Below are 16,343 nucleotides of genomic sequence, written 5' to 3' on the forward strand. Positions count from 1 at the left end.
AACTATGTTATCTTGAAGAGGGGGAGATCTTGATCATACTGCTTTTGCACACTGGCTTGTAGCAGCCCCTGTACCCATTCCCAATCAGAATTAGTGAGGTAATTTAGGATGTGGAAAAAGGTTATCACTTTACCACTGTGTAATATATTCATGTATTTATGGCACTGATAGCCTGCACAGAGCAATGAAGTCTGCAGCAGGTATTGATTGTATAGTGCAGGCAGCACTATACCATGAAAGGAATTTCAGAGTCCTACACTTTACTGCTTGTGTTTCTTTATGACAGAATTTCAGTTAGTAGAGAAGGTAATAAAACAGGCGTGAACTTAATTTTGTTATCCATTGTACCGATTTGAAGCAATATTTTTGATGAAATGGAAAACTTAATATCCAAATTACTGAGTCTTTTTGGATGTAAATGTGACAGCTGTGACATCCATGCACTGTCTCACATTTTTACATTATGTACTGTGTACTGAACTAATTCCGTGTACTTCACAATTCATTGGCACACCAGCCACTAGTCCTGAGGGATACCACACGTACAGTACATAGCGACACTACTCAGGACAAGGTGCACGTCTCCCTAGTATTCATCTTGCAGAAAAGCAGCACAGCAGAATGTTCTCCTTGCTGTCAAACTGCATTTTGTTACTATCTTCCACATGGAGGAGGCGATACTCATTACAGTAGTGGGGTGCATCAGCATGGGTGGGCAGCTTTATGTCCAAATAGTGAAGCTTAACAAGTAGCCGTCACCTCTGTGAATGTGCATATGAACGCTTGCACCGACAGAACAGTGTTAAATTGCTTTCATATACATTGTGCACCATTTTAAAGTCTAACAACCATGCATTGAGTAAACAGGGATTTAGCTGCTTTTTTTTTTAAATATTCCTACTTATAACATCTCATTACAGTGCTCCTGGCTTTGAATGACATTAGTTTTCTGAAACACTTCCCTAGGTGGTTAGTGTCTGCAGTCAGGTTCATTACACACATTACTGATATGGCTCCATAGTGAAAGATGTATGTTAGAATGGGCCAGCAGTGGGTTTTATTGTGCACATTGGATGTCACTGGGTATTGTGTAATTCTGCAGATCATGTGTAGAATAGCTATTGCTGTCTGTGCAACTTGCATTTGAGGCTGACAGCTGTTAACTGGAAATACTTTCAATGGTTCTGTGTATATGCGGTAGTATATGTGGTAGTATGGGACAGCAGGATGTCCATAGGCTACTTCTTTGGTGGCTGTACTGAGCCTGTGACATTTCTGTGGTCTTAGCACATTGGTAGTGGGGTAGTTATTGGAGCCATGTTCTAGTGTCCTCAAGAAGTGCCTCCATTCAGCCTTTATACTTCGTGGGTCAGTCTTCAAATTGTGTACAGTTATATGTCCATACAGTAAGCCTCTGTTGTATTTGTTACTCATACAGGGGGTTCAGTGCTGTACTATAATGTATCACTTAGGTGAACCTCCTGCTTTTATATTTGTTAATTGAAACCAAACAAGAAGTCAAAGCTAGCAATACCGCTGCTGCAAGGTACCAGGTCCAGAGAAGCACGCAAAAGAGTTTTAACGCAGTTTTATTCAAAAAGCCAAAAAGCGTTTTCGCTACTGCTCAGGCAGTAGCTTCATCAGAAATACAAAACATTGGCGCCAAGATCAGTTTTAAACTTTTAGTCATACATGACGTCACCATACACCACAAGAACTTGCGCATTTCATTTAAACTTATAAAATTCACACACTAATGTAAAAAGTGTGTGTATAAAAGACAGCAAAAGCTGAAGTGTAAAAGTACTTAGATTAAAAAGTTCCTTAATTTGAAAGGAACAAGTACAAAACATAAACATAAAACACATGAAATTCCAGCTTGTGGTCAAATGCATAACTGATGTTATTTAAACAACCATACCATACCTCTAATTTTTAAATAATGCTAACTTCCAGCTGCTTTCCTCCTCCTCTCCAGAATAAAACTCTAATAATGTATAAGATATAGAAATATGAACAAAAAATTCTTTCCCTCGATGTAGAAAAAAGAAAAATACAATACCACATAATAAATATTTAAATATTTTTTTTGTTATTGTTTTTCACCTTTAAGTTCTTAGAAAAAACTGGTTTTGAGCCAAAAGTAAGCTGCTAAGAAAGAAAAAACTTGCTGAAAAACAGAACAACCCCCCATACCACAAGAGATAGGCAAGGCAGTAAAAGGAGTAAGATGATGGGATATTTAGAAAGATAAAGAAAGTAAAATGGTAGACTAGTAGGTCTCTTAGTAAAAAAAAAAAGAAAAGAAAGGTCAGTTGTGGTAGGAGTTCTTATGTCTTGTTGTGTGTTGTAGAAAAGCAAATAAAAAGACCTTTCTGTATATATATTATTGTATATATATTTGTCCTATTGAAATATATATTAATGAAGAATTAACTATAATATAATATTTAAATATAAATATATATTAAATAGTATTAAAAGGATGTAGGAAATAGTATTAATTGATGTTTTTAAAGTTTAAGTTAAGTGATACATATTACATTGAGTTTATTAATTAAATAATACTATTCTAATTTTCTATTTAATTTTTAATTTAAATTCTTTAATTTTTAATTTTGTGAAATAAAGGTGGTGGCCCACAATATATTGTGTGATGGATGGATCTCTGATGGAAAGGCACAAAAGCCTTCTCTCTCTCTGTTTTCCTATTATTATGTTTGTCTTCCTCTTCTTCCTTTTTCTCCTGTTGAGTGCCGATGTATGTGAATCTTTGATCTCTTTTGAATCAATAATAAGTTTTGCAGACTACATCTAACACACCATAAAGTATTAAAGTCTCTAGTATTGCCGTTTCATTTTAATTGAATTTTTTTTTTTTTTTTTTGTTGTTTTTTTTGTGTTACACTTAATAATTAACATGTTTTTATTTAGGTGCCAACATTTTGTGCCCTTTGATTGTGTGTGTCAATCATTTGTGTGTTGAAATCAATCAATTCTTAAAATTGCCTAACTTTTTCATGTATTATTTCTTTTTCTTTTTTTTTTTAAGGAACTTTTTTTTTTTTTTTTTTTACTTTTCACACTTTTACATTAGTGTGTGATCTCTGGACCTGGTACCTTGCAGCAGCGGTATATTTGTTAATTGCTTAGCAAGCCTTCTGGGCATCTCTCTGTGTACTACCCCTGAGCATGAAGTGTATCAAGTACCACATCTGTGAGTCCTGTGCAAAGGATTACTTTTGGCAATGTAACATCTTCAGAGTTTCAAATATTTGCTAATAATATATACAGAAAGCCAAGGTTACTTTACATGACTGGAAATCGTGTGGCATTTCTCACTTTTTTGCGGATTTGTCTGTGACTCCACACTTTTTTCTGTTAATGTCAATATTTTCTTAACAGAGATGCCATGTTGAAGGCTAACATTCATTGTAATATTTTTCTGTTTCCTGTTTGTTGAAAGGTTATTACACATGTGTAGAAGTAATTTTCACACTGCGAAGACAAGTTGGATTTTACATGATGGGTGTTTATGCTCCAACACTCTTGATTGTTGTGCTGTCGTGGCTGTCCTTTTGGATCAATCCTGATGCAAGTGCTGCAAGAGTGCCACTAGGTAACCTACCTATGCTTGTATCAAAAACTAGTCCTTGTTTATTGCATTTAACTACATAATGTATAAAATGTTTCTGTGTCTTAATCACAATCCAAAACTATTGGAAAACTAGTAATCAAAATGCCTGGTTTAAATAGTATTCTTGAAACTAATTTTAAATTATAAGTAATTTCTTGAATACATTTATTCTTGCAAGCTGCTGTGTAAGATTTATTTTCATATTTTATTGACCGTTTTAAAAATTCTTAGAGGTCAGATTCATAAACACTTTTCTGGTTGAAAATGATGCTGTTTTTTTCTGGCTGGATTTGTAGTTAATTGTCCAACACTACATCCTCTAAGATGTCATACTGATTTTGATAGTATAGCATTTTGTGCTAGTGATTAGTAAAGTGTGTGAACTGCTCCCTAGATTGCTACTGAATCAGTGTACTTTATTGTAAGATGAGACAGACTGCTATTGCTGGTTGGCATTGTAACTCCCAACAACATTGTGGATGAATGTGTCACTGGCAGTGGGTAAAGATGCAGTACAGGCTGTTGGAGGCCATAGAGTAATGCTAGATAAACATTTAAGAGTGGAATTGCTATATTCTTTGTATAAATGCAGAATTTTCTTAAAAGAATCAAGTCCATGTCTTATAAACACAACATTTGCAACAGTACTGAGACTGAGGCATAAAAGTTAAGTGACAAAATAATTCTTGTAAAATGTAATTTAATTTTATTTTTTCATAAGAAAATTCCAAAACAGGTTGCAGTGTTCTGTTTAAGATCAAATCTACAAGACCTTTTTTTCAGTCAATGAGCATATGTTTAACAATGCGCAGGGGAGAAGGATGCTCATTCCTGGAAATACTTGAATGTGCATATACTGAATGATTATCTTAAAAACGTGTAAAGGTCATAACTAATTGTGTTGAGTTGTGTCTTTCGGCTTTTCCCGGTTAGGGTTCGCCACAGCGGAACTCCGGTCTGCTAATGATTGGCAGTAGATTTTTACATGCTGAGTTGCCAGCTCTGACGCACAACCTGCAACGAAGGTACACCCATTCACGCATGTCTCCACACAGAATCTCCAGAGAATCGAACAGGACAGCGTCTTACTGTGAGGCGACAATGCTACCACAGCACCTCCACCGCAGTAAAGGTCATAACTAGTAAAGAGCTTTTTATTATATTATATATTATTTATTATAACCAACATCTGATAGATGAGACCCTGCTTACATGGCTTCAGTATTCTTTTTTATGTTTTATTTTTAAACACCTTTATTAAATTATTAGTTAAGACATAGGCACACATACATTAATAGAAAAGAAAACATACCATATTCACATTTTCCATTTACGTATTTATTGTATAAAATACAGTTTTGTAAATCTTTACTTTTAGGTTCGAGGTACATTTTTCCAGATAGTTGAAATGTAATTATACTGTAGGTGGCACACAGTATTTCTCTGTATCTATAAAAGTTGCATTGTTATCATATCGTTTATAGAACTAGCCACATCTTTCTGTTGTCAAATAGAAGACATTTCTAAACAGCAACGTTAGTAATAGAGTATGGTAAAAAGTGAATAAGCTTGGTAGAGTAAGTAAGCTGTTTATACTTTACTCGCTGTTATCTGCCCAAAGATCTTCCTTTTAAATTAAAAAACAGATTTTTTTCAACTGGTTTGCCTTCTTCCATTGAGAAGTGGGGTTGCCAGTTTAGCAAAGGACGCCAACTACATAGTGTTAGTTTATTTATTCAGTCATTCACATTTGCTAACAAGGATTTTTGCATTGACTCTCTTTGATTTGGTCACATTGACTAATGTTGATGTGACATCCTTACTCCTTGTTAAAAATGTGAAATGTGAAAAAGGGGATTGATGACGGCAACAATGACATTATTGCATTTTCAGTGGAGCCTTAAGAAGAGTTCAAATAGGGGCAGTGTTATTGTACATTAACAGTTACATTACCATAAGAAGATATTTGCATTGAAAGGCATTAGTATGCTTTGCAAGATGCGGGTATTCATAGAGAAGTAATTTTTCAAAAGTATACCTTTGTGTATGTATAGTAGGTTTAGGTTAATGCTTGGAAACATATATAACTTTCAGATTTTGTTTTTACACGAGCATTAATGTAGGGACTGTACTGAGTGTCTATAGTGTCCTTAAGCTCAGTAACTAGGTTTTCATCTGTTGTTTGTCATGCAGATTAGAGGATCCATGCCACTTAGGTTACTGCAAAAGGGCAGTTGTGGATTCATGTTAAGACTAGATGGGCTTTAAGGGTTATCTGAGAAGCCTGACCTGAGTTTATTTAATCAATGGAGTTTGGAAGGTTATTCCATAATTTATAAACTACCAAACCAAATGTTGAGCTATGATAGCCATTTTGAGTTTGTGATATTGTATTGAAGTGTGAATTGGCTGATTGGAGACTCAGAGGAGGCGAATACCAGTTTACTAAAGATTGTGACACTGGTTATTTCTACAGGAAATACAGTATACGTGCTGTTTTGATTTTAGCCATTCCAGTGTTTGAAGTTCATTGGTTCATAGGTGTGTTCTAGGCTAATGGCCCTGGAGCCTTTACAAGCCTAGCCCATAGGATTACCCTGGCATTGTGCCACCCGACCTTAGTTCCTGGTGCCTCTGTCGAGTAAAGCCACTGGAGTGATCTCTGGGGTGAATTTTCTATTTCCCATCCACTCATCAAGTTTCTCTTGAAGAGGGCCACTGAGGTGCTCTGCTTGACATGTATGGGAAGTCTATTCCATAGCATAGTCAGTCTCTGGGTTATGAACCTGTCTGTCCAGCATGTTCTGTTGATTGTAGTAATGAGGATGCGGTCTCTGGAGCGTGTGGTGTGGAGGGATTGGGATTTCTTCAGATGTAGCATTTCTAACAGAGCTGGGTCAGACATGGCTTTGTAAGTCAAGCAGAGGTCGCCTCTAAGTAGGCGATATGAGACAGAGAATAGTTGGAGTTTTTTTAGTGTGTCCATATAGGCCAAATGTTTTAAGGCCCATGATCCTCTTTGTGAGGTACTTTTGTGGCCTCTCCAGTTGTTGCAGGTGTTTAGTGAGGTACATGCCAAATGGGGTATTGTACTCAATCATTGGCCTCATGAGGGAAGAGTAGAGGGAGATAATGACCTCTTTCTTCCTGGATGCAAAACCCGTAGTAATGAGATGTGCCACATCGAAGGACTTTCTGACCACAGTGGCAATGGGGTGCTCAAAAGAGAGGTTGCTGTCAACCTGTGTTCCCAGATCTCTTATAACGCCTTCTGTGTTCAGTGGATTACCATCTATGTGGTATATCATAGGAACTTGTTTTTTTTCCAAAGGGGATGACGACACATTTTTGGCATTGAGCTTAAGGCCATGGTTATGACACTAGTTACTGGTCTCAGTGAGGCCTTTCTATAGGATGTCAACATCACTTTGGGAGTTAATAGTACCTACCGGCTTGCAGTCATCTGCGAACTTTGTCAGCCAGAGTCCCTTCATATTGGCCTGGACTTCAGAAAAGTAGATACCAAACAGGAGAGGTCCCAGGACCAAACCCTGTGGGACTCCACTTGTGACTGGTCGGCAGTCTGGCTTGGAGTCAGCTACTTTCACACTGTGGGTTCTACCTGTGAGCCAGTTTGCAACCCACCTAGTGATATAGGGGTTGATGCCAAGCTTAGTGAGTTTTTATATGATTCCTGAGTGGGCAATGGTATCAAAGGCCTTGGCCAGATCAAGGTAGGCTGTATGAACCACCTTGCCTTCATCCACAGCTCTGGTGACTAACTCAAAGAAGTCGACCAAGATGAGCACACATGCTCTACCCTTCACAAAATCAAACTGCGTGGGATCCAGAGTTTGGAGAATATTCTTCGTGTTTCACTGTTGCAGTCATTACATTTGGGTTATCCTGCTGGCAGGTTGCCCTCAGTCGGCCTGAATTCCAAAGTCTTGGATCCTGCGTCGGTTGCTGTTGCCTCTTCCCTGACGTCAGGTCGTCAGGGGTATAAAAGATGCAGCTGACGCCATTTTATTTAGTCTTTCTTGCCACGCGGTGCCCGAAACAGAAGCAGTTCGCAAGTGCCGGTTGGCCGATTCCTGAGATTTTCGTGTTCGAGTTTCAGATCTGAAGTCTTCATTAAAAGCTAAGTACCCTGTTGGGGAAACTTTTTTCTTGCTCCAGACCGATGTCAGAAAAAGTTAATAATTGTGTTTCTTGTGGGAAGCAAATACCTCATAAGGACTTTAATTCTTATTGTATTCCTTGCCTAGGCCCTGACCACGACGTTGCTAGTTGTCGGTTTTGTGCTAGATTTAACCAATGCACTATTAAGCATCAGTACGATTTTCCATTAAGCTATTTTAGGCGTAGATTTAATTATACAATGTCGCCGGATACCCATCCGACTACCGGAGTTCACAAAAAAACGAAAAGAAAAAGACAGGCAACCGAGGCCCAAAACTGACGATGAAGCTTCTCCTAAGCAAGTCGCCGGTTCGCCAGTCCTCAGTGAGGCGCTTTCGCAGCCCCTGACGCCCACTACTTTAGAATTGCAGGCCGCTACCGACTCCCACGTGGAGTCAGCCAGGCCGCTGGAATCTCAAGGTATTGGAGCCTCGGAGATAACTCCCTCAGATGGGTCCGGAGCCGCTGAGCAGGCATCTGCTTCTGAGGGTGTATTCAGACCCAAACAATTACATGTTAAACCGACTTCAAAGACAAAGGCTAAAACACCTTTAAAGGCAAAGAAACAAGTTCACCAGCTACAAGGACAGGCCTCCATGCCCAAAAAACAGATGCTCAAAATGGCGGAAGACTTAATTACTTTGATCAGGGGTTCCCGTCCCCCTCCTGATAAGAGGCCTAGGCAAGAAACAGACTATGAATCTTCAGATCAGGTTTCCATTTCTTCTGATTCCTCTTCTGATCAGGAATATTCTCTAACCCCCTATGAGGATTCTGATGCTGAAAAGTCAATTCCTTCAGCTTCTCCTCCTGAGGACTACTCTTTTGGGGAAACCTTGCATACCATGAGGGAACATTTCCACTGGGAGAGTCAAAATTTTTCAGAATCTAAGAAAAGGCTCAGAGACTTCCTATTACTACCTCAACACAGGCCTCTAGCTATTCCACCTGTGTTAGACATTGTAGATGATGTGTTCTCGGAGTCTAGTCTGACCCCTGACTCTTTACCTCCAGCTCCTGTTAAGCTGGACAGATACTACAGGGTCCCTGAATCTCATAAATTTCTTTTCAAAAGCCCTTCTGCAGACCCAGAAACTATGTCACAGGGTCCAAAAGGGGTCAAGGCTTCTACTGCAGAAAACCCTACCCCCTCTGACAGGGATTCTAGGGCACTGGATAGATGGGGAAAAAAGATTTACACATCTGCTACTTTGGCTATAAGGGCTTTAAATTGTCAGTTTCATATGCTCAAATATCAGCAATATATCATGACACTGCTTAAACAGAAAATGATGGCAAATTCTGAATGTGCAGAAAACAAAGAAATGCAGGACTTACTGCATGCAGCTGAACAAGTTGGAAAGCATATTTTGCTATGTGGGCTCGATTCTCTGGAGGCCTCCTGCAGGGCCACTGTTACAGGTTCTGTCATTAGGAGGCATGCTTGGTTAAAGGAACAAATTCTGCCTGACCATGTTAAAGCAAAATTATTAGATGCTCCTTTACAACATACCTTATTTGATGTTAAGGCAGAAGAGGTGTTGAAGAAAATGGAGGACAAAGCTAAATCTATGCAAACGGTCAAGGATTTCTTATAGGTACAGCCACCTTGATTTAGCAGACACTGGCCTACAAAGAATTGGTCCTTTCCAGTCTCAGACAGACCTCAAAGGGGCAGATCCAGATGCCCTAGAGGCAGATCATAGCCGCAGGGTTCCTACAGGTCTAAGCAGTGGAGTGCCTCTACCTCCAAAGGTGGAGAAGACAAATCACAACCATACAGGAAACAGTCCCAATGACTACCCCCTGCCTGCACCAAGCACTTATCTTCTGGCAGCACCCTTAGGGGGAAAACTAGCACTGTTTTCTCAAAATTGGCACATTATAACCCAGGACAAATGAGTTCTAGACATAGTGTCACAAGGCTACAAGTTTCATTTCCATACCCTGCCAAGAGCAAACGGTTGGCCAGACTTGCCAAAAAATCAATGGGCAGAGGCACAAAAACAAGTCGCATCTCTCATGGACATGAGGGCAATTCAACAAGTACCACAGCAAGAGCAGGGACAAGGATTGTACTCAAGACTGTTCTTGGTACCCAGAAAGGACAAAGCATGGAGACCAATACTGGACCTATCTATTCTGAACACTTTCCTGGATATACCAAAATTCAAGGTGTTGACCTTACAGCAGTTCTGCCCATGCTGGGCAGCAAGGTTTGGCTCATGACTTTAGACCTAAAAGAGGCATACCTGCATGTCCCAATCAGACAATCATGCATAAGATACCTCAGATTCAAGGCTGGCTCAAAGCATTACCAATTCTCTGCACTGCCCTTTGGCTTATCTACTGGGCCCAGGGTCTTCACAAAGTGCCTGGCACCAGTAATTGCTTACTGCAGACAAAGAGGAATACAAATATATCCTTACTTGGACGACTGCCTCATACAAGCAGAGAACAAGGATATTCTACTACAGCATCTGACTTTTGTGATAAGACTTTTAACATGCCTAGGGTACACAGTCAACAAAAAGAAATCAAAACTAGTACCCTCTCAAGAGATAATATTCCTGGGTGCAAGCTTAACTACAACTGCCCAGATGGCTTATCTCACTCCAGACAAACAAAGGCAACTGACTACCTATTTCAAGGAAATGGCAACACAGGCCCAGTTATCTGCAAGAAATATTCTGCAGGCTTTGGGCTTCATGGCATCCTACATCTTACTAGTTCCATATGCAAGGCTGCATATGAGGAAAATTCAGTGGTACCTAAAAAGTGTATGGACACAGCATTGCCACAGTCTGGAAACAATGATTATTCTAATACCCTGCCTGCAACAGGAATTTCGATGGTGGGCAAAGGCTTGTCACCAAAACAAGGGACAGCCATTTTCACTACCCCCAGCCAGGCAGAGCCTAACAACGGATGCATCAGATTATGCCTGGGGGGCACACATGGCAGGAAGAGGCAGGAAGAGGCATTCAGGGCACCTGGTCCACAAACCAAAAGCATCTGCATATCAATCCCCAGCCAGGCAGAGCCTAACAACGGATGCATCAGATTATGCCTGGGGGGGCACACATGGCAGGAAGAGGCATTCAGGGCACCTGGTCCACAAACCAAAAGCATCTACATATCAATCAAAAAGAGATGCTAGCTGTTCAAAATGCCCTGACAGCCTTCAAGGACCTACTTCATCCAGGACAACTACTGGTAAAGACAGACAACACCACGGTCATGTGGTACATAAACAAGCAGGGGGGAACTCATTCTTACCCCCTATGCAGACTGGCCATGGCTTTATGGGACACAGCTTTGACTTACCAAGTTCATCTGCAGGCACAATTCCTGCCAGGAAAGGAAAATACTCTGGCAGACGAACTAAGCAGAAACCGGATCCCCACGAGTGACACCTGGATCCACAATTCTTCAGCATGATAACAATGGAATGGGGACGCCCGGACATAGATTTATTTGCCTCCCCTCAAAACAATCAACTAAGAAAATTCTGCACAAGGACTTATCACAGACAAGCTTGGAAAGTGGATGCCTTATCTTTCAACTGGACAAACCTATCAGTATATGCCTTTCCTCCACTACCTCTCCTCCCCAAAGTACTCCTAAAGGTCAGGCAGGAGAAACAAAAATTATTCTGATTGCCCCAGACTGGCCACGCCAGTACTGGTATCCGATCTTAAGGAACTTGTCCCGATGCCCAGTCCGGACCTTACCTCAAATACCTCATCTAATGGTCCCAGCAAAACAATCAGATTCTGCACGGCCAACTCAGGACCCTAAACCTGGCAGCATGGTGGATAATGTAGCCATGCAAACCACACCACTCAGTAAAGTTGTGATGGATGTCATTTTAGAAGCCAGAAGGCCTAGTACTAGAAAATCCTATGCTGGGAAATGGAAGAGATTTTGCACTTGGAACCAAGCTCAAGGAACTGATGCAGCTGTCCCAAATATTCCTCAGATTTTGCAATATTTAACTGAGATGCTGGACAAAGGCCTATCTTTTTCGTCAGTTAAAATCCATGCCTCTGCCATTTCGGCTCATTACAATACAGAGCCACCACTCTTTTCTCATCCTTTATTAAGGCAGTACCTCAGAGGAGCCAAAAACTTAAGGCCTCCAAGGAGAACAACAACACCTGCATGGGACCTCAATTATGTCTTGGAAAAACTCACCTTACCTCCTTTTGAGCCAGCTGCTAATGCATACATAAAATTCTTATCTTGGAAAACAGCTCTGCTCTTAGCAATAACTTCTGCAAGATGAGTTTCAGAGCTACAGGCTCTCATGGCTGTGGAACCCTTTATCATTTTCTATCCAGACAGGGTCTCTCTGAGAACAAACCCTACATTTCTGCCTAAGGTGGTATCCAGTGTAGCCCTTAACCAAGCAATTCATTTGCCAACTTTTTATCCAAATCCACAGAACAAGGGAGAGAAAATTCTGCATTCTTTGGACTTACACAGACAACTTAGATTCTACTTGGACAAAACTAAAGTTTTCAGAAAGACAGAGCAATTACTAGTGGCATATGCCACTGCATCACAAGGAAAGGCTATCTCCAAGCAGACTATTTCAAAGTGGATAGGTCACTGCATTCGTTTCTGCTACTCACAACATGGCAAACCAGTGCCTAAGGGCATTAGGCCACATTCAACCAGAGCTGCAGCCACTTCTGCAGGCTTTCTCAGGGGAGTACCAACCAAAGACATTTTGGAGGCAGCTACTTGGAGTTCAGTGCATACCTTTACAAAACATTACAATCTGCCTCTTTACTCTAAATCCAGGGCAGGCTTTACCACTGCAGTTCTGCAGGGCCTCATAGCTGTTCCTAATGCTGTTTAGCTCTGGCCCCCCCAACCATAGCTTTGGGACTCATCCCAAATGTAATGACTGCAACAGTGAAACATGAAGAACATAGTACAGTTGTGTACACTTACCATAAATGTAGATGTTCAAGTGTATTCACTGTTGCAGTCCAGGTTACCCACCTGCCATCCCCCTTATTTTTGCTGGAACTTATCTTTACTTCTGTAATCTATACAACCTAAATGGTGTATTTGCTTATACAGGAAGGTAAAACTTATTTTCGTGCATGTATGTGTTATTTACCTAATTTTAGCCAACCCTTTTGGGGGCACCTGACATCTGGGACAAGAAAAACTAAATAAAATGGTGTCAGCTGCATCTTTTATACCCCTGACCACCTGACGTCAGGGAAGAGGCGACAGCAACCGACGCAGGACCCAAGACTTTGGAATTCAGGCCGACTGAGGGCAACCTGCCAGCAGGATAACCCAAATGTAATGACTGCAACAGTGAATACACTCGAACATCTACATTTATGGTAAGTGTACACAACTGTACTTTCCCTATATCCTTGTTTATTAGGTCCATGATGATGCATTCCATAGCTTTGCATATCAGGCTCATCAGGCTAATGGGGCTACAGTTTCCAGGGTCTGTAGTCGCTCATCCTTTGTGGAGAGGGATGACTGTAGCAGTGGTCCATTTGGTAGGGACAAAGCCTGAGGTGAGGCTGTGATTGAACAGGGCACACAGGTGAGGTGCCAGTTCACTCTGCAGTTCATGTAGAACACAGCCAGGGATATTGTCAGGTCCCATAGAAGCTGTATTCTTGGCCTTGGACAGTGCTGTTTTAACATGCAGCAGTAATTCTGGTTGCCAGGGAATCTACTGGTATTGTGACTGGTCCCTTGTTGGGGGGGGGGGGGCGTAAAGTTGTCAGTGAATCTGTCTGCCAGTATATTGGCAATATCTGTTGGCTCGGTATACGAGGTATCATTGTGAAGTAGCTCAGAGCAAATCTGTGTATTGCCATGGAGATTCTTTACATAACTATAGAAGGCCTTGTGGTTATCTTTACTATCTGCTGCAATTCTGTTTTCATAACTAGCTTTAGAAGATTTGGTGAGAGATCTCAACTTTTTGTTGAGGCTAAGGGAGTTTTTCCTGTCTTGCGACTTCACCTTATTCTGCATCAGTTTTGTCCTTCTGTTGTAGAGTTTTTTTATGGCTGGGGACCACCAGATTGGCTTCCTTTTTTTGGAGGAGAGCATCTTGGTTCTGTTGGGTATGGCGAGATCCATGCATTTGTGTATGGGTTCGTGCAGTGCATTGGTGTATGATTTGGCGGTCATGCAACTGATCTCCATTTGCATGGGTGCAGTGAAATTAGCCACCTCTGTTTTTAGGAGCCCAAAGTTAGCTTTGGAGACGTTTTTCATGGTGGTTACCTTTGCAGGGGGGGGGGGGATTTCCAAGGCGATTAGTTTGTGCTTGGATCTAACCAGGGAGGAGTTGACTATTGGTGTAGAGCAACAGTCGCCCATGTTAGCAATGACCAGGTCAGGGATGTTGCTACCTCTAGTGGGGATAAGAACAAGCTGGTCCAGGGCATTGGAATTAATGAATTCCAGGAAACGTTGGGCAAGTGTATTAGTACATGAGTAGTTTTCCCAGTTAATGGAGGGGTAGTTGAAGTCGCCCAGTATGAGAGTGTCAGGTTGGACCTTAATATTCCTCAGGGTGCTTAGGAACATGGAGTGTGAGTCTTGGGACATGGTTGGGGACCTATTGCAGGCTACGACCTGAATCACTGTCCTACCCAATGTTAGCTGCACCTGAAGTATCTCAGATGCGTTATGTTGGGCTACAAGCCTGGAGGTGTGCGCATCCTTTATGAATTTGGAAATACCACCGCCTTTCGAGCTTCGGTCCAAGTTCTGGGGCCAAAAGGTGTGGAATGAGTTATAGCCTGGTAGTGCAGGGGTGCTTTCTGCTGCCTTGAACCACATTCTACAAGATGATGAAATTGCTTCTGTTTCTGGTATTCTAATAGTTAGGATAGTGGGGGAAGTATGACAGTCAGATTAAAGATTTTAAATGCACAGCAAAGGCCTTTTTTGAAGAGTAGTACTATATTCCTTTTTGTACGTATTTTATTTTATTTAACATTTGTTTACTAGAAAAATCCAACTGGGATAGATGAGAAACCCAGAGCACATGGAAGAAACCCACATAAATGCAGGGAGGACATGCAGACTCCACACAAAAGGCGCCCCAGCCAAGAATTGAACTGGAGAACCCCTGGCTGTGAGGCGACAACATTAACCACTGTGCCACATGTGTGTGTGTGTGTGATATATATATATATAATTTTAGTATTATTATTATTTTTTGTGTAAGCTAAGAAATGTATGCCAAAATATTGGCTGTAAAAAGAAGAATTGACATATGTATTCATAATACAGTAATTAGAGGAGGAACCTGGTGTCTTGCCTGTAAAAATTAAAACACCTGCAAGTGAGAAACTGTGCCTGAACACAGGAGTAGATATCAGAGATTAAAGATTCTAATAGTTGCTTTTAGCACTATGATCAAGAAGGCAGTGAAAAAAATAATTGCCATAGTAATGTGTTTCACTTTGATGTTGTCATTCAGTGATACATTCCAACCAAATAGCTATAATGGCCATAGTAATGTATTTCAATTTCAACCAACTGCTGTTATTGTCTCTGTCTGTCTCTCTCACACATTATTCTTTCTGTCTGTCTCTCTCTCTCACACACACACACACACACACACACACACACACACACACACGCTCATGATCACAGTAATGGCCATGGTAATTCACCGCTGTAATTCACAACCGTACCCCCAGCTTACTCACTATAACTATAATTATTAAAAAAAAAGAATGGCTGCTGTCAATGGGCACTGTTATCACTGCCCACAAATTGCAATGTGTCTTGTGTCGTAAGACCATATGATCATATGAATTACAAAACAGAATGGCAAAACAGGTTAGGTCAGGAATGACTTTGCAGATGTTCAGCCAGCCATCAAGATTCATCTTGAAAGAGGTGGAAGCTTCAGTCTGTTTTACATGTGAAGTTAATATGCTCCAGAGATTATGCCAGTATTGAGTAATATAGCTGTCCCTCCAGCATGCTTTATTTCTGTGTTAGTAATCTGGCTTGACAGTAACAAGTCAAAATACTGGAATATGAAAGAGAAATCCCATCCCAGAAAAAGGGGCTGCTGACAAAGAAAGGGAAAGGAATAATGGCTAGAATAATGTATTTCAATTTACTGCTGTCATTTATAGCCATGCCACTCCTCCATGACTGCTATAGTGGCCACAATGATGTATCTCAGTTTCACCTTTTGCTGTTATTCTCAGATGGACAGACACTGATCAGTGTAATAAAAATGCATCCTACCTAATCCAGTCCTTTCATTTCAAAAGGAGGACTGGAATGACACAGGCAGCTATTGCTTTGCATCTTTAAGACTTTCTCAAGCTCTCACAATACTACTCTTTAGTTCCCATAATGCTCCATACCTTGCCTTCTGTCCATACCTTATTTGCCCCATTCCTGCAAGCACTGAGATGTACTCCCCACATTTATTTTCAGTGAATTTGGTAGCATTATTCTACAGTTTTTTCAGATATCTTTGAATCACTGTCTTCTG

General features: G+C 40.8%; 1 protein-coding gene across 3 annotated transcripts in view; it reads left to right on the top strand.

The window, feature by feature from the left end:
- Positions 1-16,343, top strand: part of GLRB (glycine receptor beta) — a 1,402,573-nt gene that overhangs the window by 922,477 nt on the left and 463,753 nt on the right. For all 3 annotated transcript variants that reach the window (XM_044079822.1, XM_044079823.1, XM_044079821.1), the window contains exon 8: positions 3,467-3,619. In XM_044079822.1, coding sequence (XP_043935757.1) covers positions 3,467-3,619 — 153 coding nt within the window. The remainder of the gene's footprint in view (positions 1-3,466; positions 3,620-16,343) is intronic.

Source organism: Protopterus annectens, chromosome 8.part0 (genome assembly GCF_019279795.1).
Source record: "Protopterus annectens isolate FY-2018-M chromosome 8.part0, PAN1.0, whole genome shotgun sequence".
Taxonomy (NCBI): domain Eukaryota; kingdom Metazoa; phylum Chordata; order Ceratodontiformes; family Protopteridae; genus Protopterus; species Protopterus annectens.